At 39.2% G+C, this 14537-nt stretch overlaps 1 protein-coding gene across 1 annotated transcript; it reads left to right on the forward strand.

Moving 5' to 3' along the window:
- The first annotated feature begins 5335 nt into the window (after positions 1-5335).
- Positions 5336-10044, forward strand: LOC108968089 (leukocyte receptor cluster member 8 homolog). The gene is made up of 6 exons (XM_018931861.1): positions 5336-5569; positions 5675-7025; positions 7094-7745; positions 7807-8008; positions 8072-8279; positions 8335-10044. The coding sequence occupies exons 2-6, from the start codon at positions 5791-5793 to the stop codon at positions 8489-8491; spliced, it is 2454 nt and encodes an 817-aa protein (XP_018787406.1). The 5' UTR covers positions 5336-5569; positions 5675-5790; the 3' UTR covers positions 8492-10044.
- Positions 10045-14537: the final 4493 nt, after the last annotated feature.

The raw sequence follows: 14537 nt of genomic DNA on the forward strand, positions 1-14537 counted from the left end.
TCCGTTGTTGGACCTTCTCTATAAATATACGTTCTCTGCCTTCTCTATACTTTACGTTCTCTGGTTCAGGGTGTGCCGATTGTCAAAGCGTTCCTCTTTTTGGAGGGGTTGAGTTTTCTATTAGTGGATTTCACCACAAAAATATTATTAGCGGATTTCACCAATATTTAACATGAGGAGGTCGAAAATATCAGAATTGAGCGTTTTCAGTGTTAAATGAGAAAAGTGATGCTAATTTCAATGTACGCTTACAGATTCGCATATTTACAATGCGCAAACCGTTATGGATATTCTCCATATATTTGATAACAAAGCTCAAATGTATATATATAATATGTAAATACATATGTAAGTGCAATTTGACCCATTTAATGATGAATTCCATTAAATGTGTTGAAATGTATAATTAAGTCATATTTGTATTATGACTTAAATACATATTTATTTAATATAATTATAATTAATATATGTCTTTAAGTTATATATTTGTATACATACATATATATTTATTTACTGTGGGCATTTGAAATTTTGATAAAGTCTTAAGTCATATGCATATAATTATGTGTACTTGTAAACAGATTTTAAAAAACCATACGCATAATGCTCACATATCCACGTATGTATGTAATTTTGTGTTCATGTAAACAAATTTGAAAGAATCATTCGCATTATGTKTGTAAATTTGTCTAGACACAACTGTATATGTAAATATATACACCCATTGTTTCATACAAAAACTCCGTTGTCACGGACCACCAAACTTTGTCAAAAAGTCAATGGTAGAAAGTCGGAGCTGTACCGAAACCGCTTCCCTTGCCGCTGTACACCTTACAACCCAGCGTAAATATGTACATATGTTTAAGCGTGAGCTTGCATACATATCGACGCAGCTGCGTAAAAATATTTCAGCATTGCAAAATATCAATCAAAGATACAGATATTTATAGTTAGTTAAAAATAAAAATATAATATGGTACATAAGCGACTGCGGATGCTTAAATAAGTCGTACTTAAAACAGTAATTTCTTGGCATTTCAGAAAACAAACCGTGACATGCAGCAAGATATAATATAGGCTGTTAAGGGTGATGAGGGAGGGATTTGATTTTCATTTAAGCGACAAATCGACAAATAAACTATGTTGTCAATTTTATTCTATATATATATTTGCGGGGTTGTGACTTTTTCCTTCCATAAAATTTCAGAAATAAATTCAATTTATGAATTTTAGTTTTTGAAATCGTCGCGAAAAAACGCTTGTAGGCAAGGCATGCTCGGGGAGATGTAATGGAGTCTGCTATTATGAATTAACCGAATATGCTTTTTGAAAGTACGTTTGCGTTCATGAATGAAAATTTTGTTGTTGTGTAATTTACTATAATTTTGACGTCGGCAATTTCGCTGCCATATTGGTTTCTGATGCCTTTTGAAACGATTGTTGTTTTTGTAGAACAATATTTATAATTTTTGCTGGTGACATATTCACATGTGAACGCATGTAAGTATGTATGTTGTGTATGTATTGTTTGTGTGGGAATGTCATACGCACATACGTATATATGTACATGTGTACTCATATCGTAAGTATGTATGATGATTTTTGAGACTAWTGTTGTTTTTCCAGAAGAATGTTTGTATTTTTTGATTTACATGCGTACGCATATATTATTTGTGTGAAAATGTCATWCGCACATACATACATATGTGTGTACGTAAATATAGAGAAGCGCGCGCTTTTTATATTACTGATAAATGATAATAACTTGATTTGTACTGACATCCATATCTGCAGGATAGATGCGTATGAAAGTTTTAAATGATAAAAGGTGTGATTTATATATATTTTTTTGTAATATATTAAGTTTTTTAATGGCATTATGATAATATATCACATATGAAATTATATAATATTATCAAAGATAAGAAATATTTAATTTGCCCACTAACTACAAATATTGCTTGGAGAATTGCATAAATTAAAGATAATGTTATCAATTTTGCATGAATTCACAAAAATTCGCAAAATTATATTCAYATCAATTGATATGATAGCATGTAAGCTTATAAAAATATAAGCCAAAAAGCCAACAAGCGTCTGTAAAAGCCATGTATATTTCAGAGCATAAGTCTCATTGAATTCTCAGCTCTGTTTATTCATTTCTGTTGAAGTTTCTCCTGCCGAGAAACTTTTGTAATGTACAACACATAGGTGACGTCATGGATAATATGATACGAGACTCTTTGATTCGAGAGAGAGCTGTCAAAACTCGCATTTTTTATAACATTTGCCAATGATGCCACTGCTGAAAAATATTACCTTGGGTAGTTAATAAATTATACAAAATACTAAATTAAACACTTTGAAAATGCATGCATATATAAATGCTAAAATGCAAAATCATTAATTAATTTACATAAGCATTTACTTTGCCAAAATATGTTCGCACAGTTCAATGAAATTTCATTTCACACTAATTTCGTCAGGTAATTATAGCGGTTTATTTCTGGCATCCCGCCTTTTCTTAAATCAACTGTCAAAAATTCCCTGATCTCCATCGCTGTCAAATAATCAGGGAACGCGTTTGAGAGAAAAAGAGAGCCAATGCTAAAGTCTCGTATCATATTATCCATTGGTGACGTATTCGCTAACAAAACTATTTGCTACCCTTAACAGACCTTAAAAAGATTTTATAACAAATGTATGTCAATAGGGGTATTCTCTTGCTCTTGCAAAACCCTTGCACTGTGCAAGAATTGCAGATTTTTCCACCTAATACAAGGGCACAACAACAAACACACGCAGAAAAAGTTTTGCAGGGCTGTAAAAAAAACATAAAGCCATGTTTATTTTCGTGCAATGACACGTTAAAATATGACTGCAACCCTGCTTTAGCTGTCATTTTACACAAATACATATTTTGACGTTAAATTGTTGAGGAAGGTAAATTTTAAATAGACTTTATAATTTTTATTTAAATTATAGAGATTCGTTACATTTTTTTGGTAAAAATTAATTCAGCCAATTCACAGTAGTCACGGACAATAAATTGACCGAATCAGCCCTATCACTAGATTCTGCAATCTGCAATATACTTGAGGATCTCCTTATTCTGTTTTCAGAAACATAGCAAACAGGTACACATATGAGAGTAACTAAGAACAAGGCAGCATGCAATATTTGCAATTGGTTAGAGCGAAAAACCCATTGAGTTTAAAATGGTGATGTTTTACTGTTTTCCTACTTTCTTAACAAAAGTAACAAATATTTCGCAATTCAATTCGCAATCCTTAGTCACTAATTTTGAGGTAAGGCCTCAATTTGTGACTAGTTACTATTCACAACAGTTACTATTCTTTACTCATATAATATTGCCTCAAATTTGTGATCTGATAGTCAGCAGGTTACAAAACTTAGGAGACCTTTTGTTTAGCATTTCTAATATACTGAATAGAGATTTTCGGAGGATGGAGTCATGTGTAGAAGTTAACGCAAGTGGGGAAAGTTCTCTGGTCGCCATTCACTTGGGAATGGCCAGACACGATTCTTTTACGTATAACTCAAGCAGCTCACGACCTCCGATCTTTGACCAAGTATTCTCTGGGTAGTCTAAGAACATCCGTTTGAAGGCGAGCTAAAGTGAGAAGGCGAAACATCCCCTCCGCAGGGTTGAGCGTTGGGTTTGGGACCCGCCACGTAAAAAAACATACCAATGGAAAGGAACAACAAGCCTAGGATGAGTGATCCCCCTTTTGATGACGACCATAGCAAAGGAAATAAGGGCTACGAATTGAGGGCATGCACCTGGAATGTCCAGTCCGTTAATTTGGAAGGTGCCGTTGCGCAGCTGGTTGATGACGGGACAAGGATAGAGGGGAGTAGGTCCAAAAAATTCTAGAAATTGCAAATAAAATACTGGAGAAAATAATTCGATCTGCAGAACTTAATACAGCAGGTACAATCTTCTATAAGAGTGTTGGCTTATGCTTATGTTATTGATATCGTTGGTTTCAACACCCTCACCGTTAATTCTGCTTTCTCCAGAATGGATAAGGAAGCGAAACAAATATGTATGTCTGGTAGAGAGACGAGAGCAAGACACAGGAGATATGCCATCAAACAAACAGACGTCGCACTGACGACTTATCTCCAACGTCACTGTTGACCATCTTAAATTAACATCAACAACAGTGTCAGCCTCGAAATCCAACGCAGAATAACGCCAACAAGTGCTACATCAGACTTAGTATGCAATTATGAAGTAAACTCATTTCTCGATGAACAAAAAGAAAGCTCTATAAGTCATTTATTATTCCCGTTCCGCTATGAGATGAGTCGACGTTATGAACTTTCGATTGTTAGGTTCTGCGGAAGATTTATGGTACTTTCCGCATTGACAACGGCGAATATCGCATTCGATGAAACGATAAGCTGTATGAGATATATGACGACATTGACATAGTTCATGTAGTCCGAATGGACGAAAACACTCCAGCTCTGAAAGTATTCGATGCTATACCCGGCGGGGGAAGCAGAGGAAGAGGAAGAGCTCCACTCCGTTGGAGGGACCAAATGGGAAAGGACCTGGCTTCGTTTGGAATATCCAATTGCCGTCATATAACGAAAAGAAGAAACGACTGGCGCGCTGTTGTTAACTGGGCTATAATCGCGAAGACGTTGTCTATGCCACTAAAGAAGAAGAAAAAGAATATCAATTGTCTTCTTTTATATTTTGTGAGTACCTCAAACACAAAATGAAACAAAGTCAACGCATATTTTTATTTTTATTGGTAATTATGCTTTTTGACTARAGGTTATATAAATAGTATATGTTATCGACATATTTATTTTCATTCAGGTGAAAATATATCTCTATATATTGAAATGTAAGAGCTGGTTTGACCTGTTTACTTTCAGTTTTAAGATTTTTGTCACTTACTGAATTAAAAAATCGTCTCAAGACACAAAAATTATATAATTTAAAATCCAAATTTTAGAGACTTGCGTCTGTATCACAATACAAATTTCATCGGTTAATATTTTCTATCGACATATTTTTTTCAAGTTGATATACATAACTAAATAATGAAGGATAAGAGCTGATTAGTCTTGTTCGTTTTCAATTGAGAGACTTTTGTGACTGTCATGTACTGAGTTGCAAAATCATCTCAAGTCAAACAAATTATCTCTAATGTAAAATCTCAATGCTACTTGTTAATGACACCAGACTTGCATTAATATTTGGACATTTATTGGTCAACTTTAGCTATGCGGAGTCTCCATAGGCTAGCAATACAGATTTTAAGCAATTTTAAATTGCCTGTGGAAACGGGCTGTTACTGTTCAATATGAATGTTTCGTCATGAAGTTGACTGAAATGTAATTTGTAAAAGGTTTTTGCGTTAACACAAAACCTAATAAATTTTTTAAAGATATGCTTTGGAGTATTAAAAAAACATATTATTAAAGGTGCAGTGCAATAACAAGGAAACATTATCGCGAATTATATTTAGGTTCTGTGCTTAAAATAACTTTCTAACTGTTGTTGCATGGCTCCGACTGAGTTCTGGTAAGTACAAAATGGCGGACGAATCTAAAATATATATGTATGTATATACATGTTATTTTTAACATGCATCTTGAAATAAATTTGTTTGTTATTATGTGTTTTCAGGTGAAAATTTTCAACGTAAGGTAAGTTTTGTTAAACATAGAGTGCTAAAAGAAGGGACTGTTTACAACGAGTTCTGCGGCCTGCCAGCAGAAAAAACTTATTTTTGTGACTGTAATATGTCTGAAGCTATAGCTGCACCACTAATACCTCAACTGCAAGAGATGCAGCAACAACAACAACATAATGGCGTTAATACTAATGCTACGAACCCTCAGCAATGGTATTCCAATCCTTGGTATGCTAATCAACAATACCAACAACAATATAGTCAATATTATCAATACTACATGCGATATGGATTACAACAACAGCAGCAGTCTCAACAAAACAATAATGCACCTCCTGGCTTTAGTAATTTGGTAAGTCAACATACCGATAAAAGTTTGCCACCATTACCATCTGGTCCACCGCCTCCACCGCCAATAACCCCTGGTAACAATCAGTTGCAAGGTAATCAAAAGGGTTTTGGTGGAATACGTTTCAACTTGAATCAACAGAAGCGTTTAGCGAATGCTCCCAATCCTTTACAAAATTCAAGTTCCCCGATGAATACTTCAACTTTCCAAAATAATGCGGCTAACAGCGGTGTGAATGCAACAACCATGAACAACATAATTGGCAGCGGTAAAAAAAAACGTAAACGTAATAAGAAACAGAATCCACTACAACAACAGCAGCAGGCTGCTTTCGATGCTCATTTTGAAAATTTGAATACAAGTCAACAAATGATGGGAAACTTCGTTAACACATCTTTACCACCACCTACAGTTCCTCCTCCTATATCTGCAGATTTATCGAAACCGCCTCCTCCAATCATGTCATATAATAATTTCAATGTGAATAGTGTTAATAAACAGGGCGAAACAAAATCACTTACTAACCATGTCAGTTCTGTTGAAACACCGAATAAGAAATTAAATCTATTTAATAATCCAAATGATGCTTGGCCAGAGTCTTTAAACAGTTATGTAGCTCGTTGCTATGCTAAATGCGCTACCGATTTGGATAAGGACCAAGTTGATATATGTTTGAAAGGAAAAATTATGGCAGCTGCTAATCGTAATGAGCTTTGGACTCGCGATTGGGACAATGAGCCAGTACCGAGTGTTCATAGCGAAAGAAACAATATCCAAATGCAACTGTACAATCAGAAAAATAAGCAACAACAGTCACAGGATCAAATAAAAGACACACAAAATTATAAACAGCACCATAATCAAAGTTGCCAGAAACAATCAACACAACAAAAGAATTTAAAAGGTATATCACATAGTTTAAACGCTCGACTAGGTCAACGGAACTCCTTTGGTGGCGACAAGAGGACATCAAGGGATTCTAGGAGTCGTTCACGGTAAGATATATCTAGGAACTCTTTGTTATTAGAACATAGTACTCAAACTTTTATCACTTTTTTTTTAGCTCTCCACAATCAAATAAATATCGCAAGCGAAGTACTCGTTCACGTTCGTGTAGTCCCATATCAAGTCCGCGCCGAAAAATCTGTCGCAGTTCTAGTTCGGAATCTTCTGATCGGCGATCTTCCGATAATTTCATTCCTTTTAATCCCTCTAGTAAAAAGACACAAAAAGCTAATACTTCGAAAAGAAGCAAACATGTTAAAGGCGCCAATTCTAAATCTAAATTACCCTTTTATTCGTCTTCTATCGGTGGGGCGGTTGATGATGATACTACCCGTTTGCAACAGCGCGCAGCACGCTTTTCTCAAGGATCGCAAAAGTCGGTTATGTCGGTAGCAAGTTCCCCTTTCGTTGTTTCGAAGCAACAAAAACAAAAGAAATTGGTAAATAGTTTGGGCGGGCGTATGTGTATGGATATTGAATCGACGGGTGGTTTTGAAACAGGTTTGGATTTATTCGATTTACATATAGTAGGTACATGTAGGGACTTGGAAAAGTCATTTCTTCGACTAACCAAGGCGCCGTTACCATCGGAAGTGCGGCCCATTGAGGTGTTGGCGCATTCGCTGCAAAATGTGAAACAAAAATGGAGGGACAATCAGGATTATTATTATGCATGTGATCAACTTAAATCTATACGTCAAGATTTGACAGTAAGTGTTTCGAATGTAGATAGTGCTATTATTAGAGTCCTAAAAAATGTAAATTTTCCAGGTACAAGGTATTCGTGATAAGTTCACAGTAGAAGTATATGAAACACATGCACGTATTGCAATGGAAAAAGGTGATCATGAAGAGTTCAATCAATGTCAGACACAATTAAAAATGCTTTATACGGAAGTGGGAGCTAGTGTGAATTCATTGGAATTTACAGCATATCGTATATTGTACTATATATTTACAAAAAATACCTTGGGTAAGATCATCTAAATTAAATACTATATTTTTAATTGATATTATTTAATTATTTTATAATTAGATACAACCACTGTTCTACGCTCAATAAAACAAACTCAGCGTGATAATCCAGCTATTGCTCATGCCCTAGCCTTTCGGTCGGCTTGGGCTCTGGGTAACTACTGCAAATTGTTCCAACTTTACAAGGCCGCGCCTCTGATGGCGGGACATTTAATTGACTGGTTTATCGATAGAGAACGCAAGTGCGCATTACGAACTATTATTAAAGCGTATGTAAAAATTTCACTGCTCCATAAAATCATACTAATCTCAATATTTTCGCAGTTACCGACCATCTATTGGCATTGACTATGTTTCAAATTTACTTGCTTTTGGAAGTAAAGAAAAATGCAAAGAGTGGTTAGAGACATTCGGCATGCCAATGACTGGCACTGAAAGTGATCATATTGATTGCAAAGTAGCAGCAACAATGAATATCTAATTAAAATACTGTATTGGGTAATAAGGAAATTATACCGTGGAGTGATATTTTGAGCGTTGGCGGAAATTACAACATTATATAGAGTGACTGTGGAAAAAAACATTCTTTACGATGAAACCAACCATTTAGAGCTCAAGCACCCCGACAAAAATTTATCAGCTTGCGAAACACCTCATTGGGTTCACTTCATGAGATATAGTAGTATTTTGTACGTCAGGTGTTTTAAATTCACGCGGTACAAACTTTTTTAAACGTTTAAAATTTACAATGGTTAACGCTCGGTAATTATTGTGGGGATTACAAATTATTTAAAAAGTGAGAGGGTATTTCAATCTAAAATTTTACGCGCGATCTTTCGATACACATCAAATTAAGTGAACAAAGCTAAAAAAAACTTCAAATAAATTTATATATCGCGTAAAGACTTTTTCGGTGTGTTGGAAACGGTAAGCAATTTTCACACGATATAAAAATTAAAAAAAAAAATTCGGTTACCGCGTTTAAGAGATTCTCCATATCCACGGAGCACATAAAGTCAATCATATAAAAGGAAAAGTAAAAAATCAAAACCACGCTGATKGGATAAACATCTCATAAAGTCGAAGTATATAGTCAGCAACTGTTTCTTGTCGGCCATGATATATATACTTTGGTACACGACCTGTCGCAATGAAAAAATTATTTACTTTATATTGAAATAATGGTTTTTAAGTTATACCATTGAAACGAGGCTTAAAAGTTACGTTGTTAAATTCTCGATTCAGTACGTCATCAATAGGTTTAAATATTTTTTAATTGATGCAACTCTTTTGAAGTCAGATATACTACTTGTAGTTATGTATCTGTGATTATGCTTATGAGAACAATTTGATTTGTTCCCTCAGCAGATTTATAATACTAAACAATTATTTAAAATAGGGCGCAATGTTTATTATGTATAGGCTTCACTATCCAGAGGATTATTGTGAATTTTATCATATAAATGTAAATTTTCCTAATGTTTTTTTTTTGTCTCTTCTACAATTATCGTTGATTTTTTATGAACTTTATAAAATTTATTGCAAAATTAAGTGCTTTCTAAGATGATGGAATGTTRAAGCCGCTGTTGGTTTATCCTCGTGCTATCTTCAACATTTAGAATTGGATACCTCGAAAGTGAAAACGTAAACTATACAATTGTCTACTATTTCGACCCACATAACTACAACACGGAAATGTCTCAACAGCAACGTCGCATCAAACTTCACCTTCAATTTTCAATGCACAACCAGAATGGAAATTCGTTTAAGCAGCACGGCCATCATGCTATCTTTAATAATAACGCGATGAGTTCGCTGATTTTATTAATTATTACATTTAAAGTACTTTTAAATGTATTAGGAATTTTTAAAGGTTCTAGATTTAAGTATTTATATATGTATTCATAACTGTTACTGATTTCTGATTGTTTTTTTGTTTGGCATTTGAAAGCAGCTGCCAAAAAAGATTGCTCTCGTCATTTGCATATGGTTGACACACGTCTGCATGAACATACAATAAATTAGAAAYTTAAATGTTTTGTTTCAATTTTAATTTTAAATCTAAAAAAAAAGTACTGGCTAAAACCTATCGACTGTTGTTGCAGCCAGGAGTGTAAACACTCTTTAGAGCAGATCAAGGGAAGGAGGTATAAGACGCGTTGGTTTCAAAAGGCTTGTAAGAGGTGGTAAATGTTATGCAGGAACACTGCAGAACATCTCAGTATGTCAAAGTTTATTCTGGCAACTCGAGCTTTTGTTCTGATATCCCATGACCAGGAAAASGATGATTTCTGTGGAAGCGTCTCTACATACGCTGCTTCTATGTCAATTCGTTGTGTTTCTTGGCCGATTGTGCAGGTGTTTTTCTGTAGACGTTAAGAGCCATTTTGTAATGTGACATATTGTATTCATGTGACGCAAGTGCTACTTGGCCAGTGATTTAACGGTCTTGTTGTACACCAGACACTTGATTATAATTGCAGTCACTTTACCATTGAAATGTTTCGAAAAAGGCTCAAAAATAATACCGCTCGACTTTCGCACACCTCAAACTTCAAACGAGTTTTTCTTAAAACACACTTTTTTAAACTGGCGGACATGATGCTGGTCGAACTACTGTTTGTTTTAACGGTTATCAGTCCCCGTTAGGATGGTGAGGGAACGTGCTGTTTCGACGGGGTCGGACCAAAGGGAAAGGGTGTTAGATGGGTGGGGTTGGTTGGACATGCATAGAGGTGGTGAGTGTCATGCGGAGACTCGTTGCATGCAGGACATACATTAGGTATGTCAGGGTCTAYTCTGGATAAGTAGGAGTTTAACCTGCTACAATATCCGGAACGAAGTTGCGCAAGGGTCGCTCGCGTTTCTCGCGGCAACTCGAGCTCTTCGTCTGCTATGGGTGGTGGTTTGACTCCAAGTACGCCATGCACGGGAAGGAAGTCGGTGAAGGTGTTGATGGCTCCACTGTGAATGGCGGTCAGTGCCTGTCGAAAGTCAGTCCAAGGTCCTGTCGGCGTATTRTACGATGTCGTCGACGTGGTCAAGGAATGACCTCTTGATGCTCCAAGGAGGCGGTTCCGCTCCAAGCAGATGACTGCAAGGATGATTTGTACGAAAACATCCTAGCAGGAACTGCATGGAGAGGAGTTCATTATGCTCCTTAACTGGGAGCATAAGCGTCTCACTATGTAGGTGTTCGATGGGAGATATCAGAGGCAGACCGTCGTGGTCCGGAGTACTGTATTCTGCCAGGTCTGGAGTTTTCTCATCTGCATSCCACTGCATCCAGGCGACCATGTGTGTGCTGCGTAGTTAAGGACTGGCCGGCAGATTTTTATCCGGCCAAGGACTGTCAACTCGGCAGAATTCTGCCGTTACAACGACAACAACAACAACCGGCCGGCAKATTGCCTTGTAAGTTGCAACAACGTTTCTTTGTCTTTTCCCCATTTGCTGCCGGCTAGCGACTTGAGGATTTTGTTGCGGCTCTGTACTTTGGCGATAATCGCGGTCGTATGGGGAGAGAAGGAGCATAGACTGTYGAAGATGACTCCTAAAATCTTAGGGTTTTTGACTACAATATTAAAATCCAGTCTATACTCCTTCGTCCAGTTCGTGAATATGGTCGCTGTGGATTTGGTGGGGGAAAGTTGGAGGTTCCGTGCAGTGAGGAAACGAGAAAGGTCGGTGAGGTAGTTGTTTACCTTCGAACACATGCCATCGATTCCATTGCCCGACGTCAATATCGTACAGTCATCTGTGTACGAGGTTATGGAAACCCCCACTGGTGGCTGAGGGAGTTTCGAGATGTAGAAGTTAAAACAGTAGCGGGGAGAGGGCACCACCCTGCGGAACCTCCTATTTACTTCTACTCAAGATCAGACAACTCCCCCCCAGACGCAATCCTCGAAAGGCGAACTGGGATACTTTCAGAGAGATACTACGTGAGGAACTAAGCGGGGTGGGGCAGACTGACAATAGCGCTACAGGCCCAGGACTGGAGAGTAGGCTATCAGAGCTGAACGAGGCTGTTCGCGCTTATCACGGCAGCTGCCCCCTAAAAACTACCACAGATCGACGAAACTGTCCCTGGTGGTCAAGGAAACTGGCAAACCTCCGGAAAAAGGTACGCAGCCTCTTTAACAAAGCGAAGCGTACAGGGGTCTGGGCAGAATATAGGAGCTATCTCACCTTGTATAATAAGGATATTAGGTCTGCAAAGCAGGCAAGCTTCAGAAGTTTCTGTGAAAATGTCAACTCTACACCAGAAGCGGCGAGACTGCATAAAGCAATGGCTAGAGGTACAAATGATGCAGTACTAGCAATTAAAAGGGGTGACGGGACTGTCACGGCCAGCGCAGAGGACAGAGCAACGGAGCTTCTGCGTGCACACTTTCCGGAGACTGTTCGGGAAGACCAATGCCTACCCGTCGTCGAACACAGGCCATCCCGCGAGAATTGGAGAGTCGCCAAACAACTGCACACAGCGGACTCGATCCGGTGGGCAATGGCCTCGTTCGAAAGATTCAAGTCTYCAGGAGTGGATGGCATCTTTCCAGCGCTGCTACAACAGGGGGAGCAGTTTTTACTGCCTCACCTGATTCGGCTGCTGAGRGAAAGCCTCGCAATGGCGTACATCCCCGAAGCATGGAGGACAGCGAAGGTGATCTTCATACCCAAAGTAGGTAGAAAGGACTACTCATTGGCGAAATCTTTTAGGCCAATCAGTCTAACGACTTTCTTACTCAAAACCATGGAGAAGATCGTTGACCAGGAAATAAGGACGAAAGCGCTGAAGAGATCACCCCTGCATGCGGCTCAGCATGCCTACAGARCGGGCAGATCTACAAGCACTGCTCTGTACCAGCTAACTTCCGAGATAGAGAGTACACTGGAAAATGGGGAGGTGATGCTCTGCGCTTTCTTGGATATCGAAGGCGCCTTTGATAACACGTTTCATAAAAGCGTAGCCAGGGCACTGGCGAAAAGGAAGGTGTCAGCACCGGTGCGTAGATGGATAGAAGCCGTACTGCGCACTAGAGTAGCTGAGACCACAGTAGGCGTCGAAAGAATTCGTCTCGGCACAACAAGAGGCTGCCCACAGGGGTGTGTGTTATGACCCCTGCTATGGAGCCTGGTCGTAGACGACCTGTTAGCGATGCTAACGGACAATGGGATCCGCTGCCAAGGGTATGCGGACGATATTGCAATTATAGCAAAGGGCAAATTTGAGGACACTCTCTGTGACCTAATACAAAGAGGTCTAAACCTGGTAAAGGGGTGGTGTAGGGAGGTTGAACTAAGTATCAACCCCTCCAAGACGACCGTAGTCCCGTTTACGAGACGAAGGTCCCTACCCGGCCTAAGGAATCTCACACTCAATGGCAGGGAGATATAAATGGCCAACGAGGTCAAATACCTAAATACCTCGGTSTCATGTTAGACTCCACCCTGCGGTGGAAGCAACATGTAAACCTGACCCTGGTCAAAGCGACAAAAGCTTTAATGGTGTGCAATCGGCTAGCGGGCAAGTCCTGGGGTTGTAAGCCAAGGATTGTTAGATGGTTATACACCATGATAGTGCGACCAATAGTCACGTATGGGGCGGTGGCCTTAGCCTCAACAGCGTCGCAAACTATGGTGAAAACCAAGCTATCGAAGCTGCAGCGAATGGCCTGTGTCTGCATGACGGGCGCAATGCGCACCTGTCCAACAGCAGCACTGGAGGTTCTGTTASARCTTACYCCGCTTCATCTGGTTATAGGTCAGGTAGCCAAACACACCCTCCTGCAAATAACGGCATAGGGGTKTGGCAAGGATGAGTGGAATGACTCCCACTTCGAACTGTTTTTGATAGACAACACGCTAAGGTGGTACACCGACGGCTCGAAGATGTCGGAGGGAATTGGTGCAGGGATCGTGGGCCCGAGCACAAAGCTCTCCTTACCCATGGGAGTATTCCCAAGCATCTTCCAGGCAGAAGTGCTTGCCATAAGTCGGTGTACTGATATAAATCTCCATCGCAACTATCGCAATGAGAGAATAGYCATTCTCAGCGTTAGTCAAGCGGCACTGAAAGCGATCTCCTCCTATGAGACCAAATCGCTTCTAGTGCAGGAGTGTAGGGAAAGGCTGAATAGCCTTGCGGAACTAAACCAGGTACACCTGATATGGCTGCCTGGCCACAAAGGGATAGCCGGCATCGARCTGGCGGACGAGCTCGCCCGCTCTGCAGCCTCCACCAAGATGGTAGGACCTGAAGCCTTTACCGGAATAGGTCCCCATACCATAAAGGAGCTACTCCGCAAGGAAGAAGGAGGGGGCAGAAAGGAGCATTGGCAACTAACACACGGTTTGAGGCATGCCAAGCTGCTTATTGGAGGATACAACCTAAGTAGGTTCAAAGTTATCATTAACCTCCCCAGGAGCAAACTCAGGCTGCTGGTCGCATGGTACACTGGTCATTGCAGGCTGAATAGGCACCTATACAACATGGGCCTATCCGCCAGCGCTAACTGCCGGTTCTG

Source organism: Bactrocera latifrons, unplaced genomic scaffold (assembly GCF_001853355.1).
Source record: "Bactrocera latifrons isolate USDA-ARS-PBARC rearing strain unplaced genomic scaffold, ASM185335v1 scaffold_200, whole genome shotgun sequence".
Lineage (NCBI taxonomy): Eukaryota > Metazoa > Arthropoda > Insecta > Diptera > Tephritidae > Bactrocera > Bactrocera latifrons.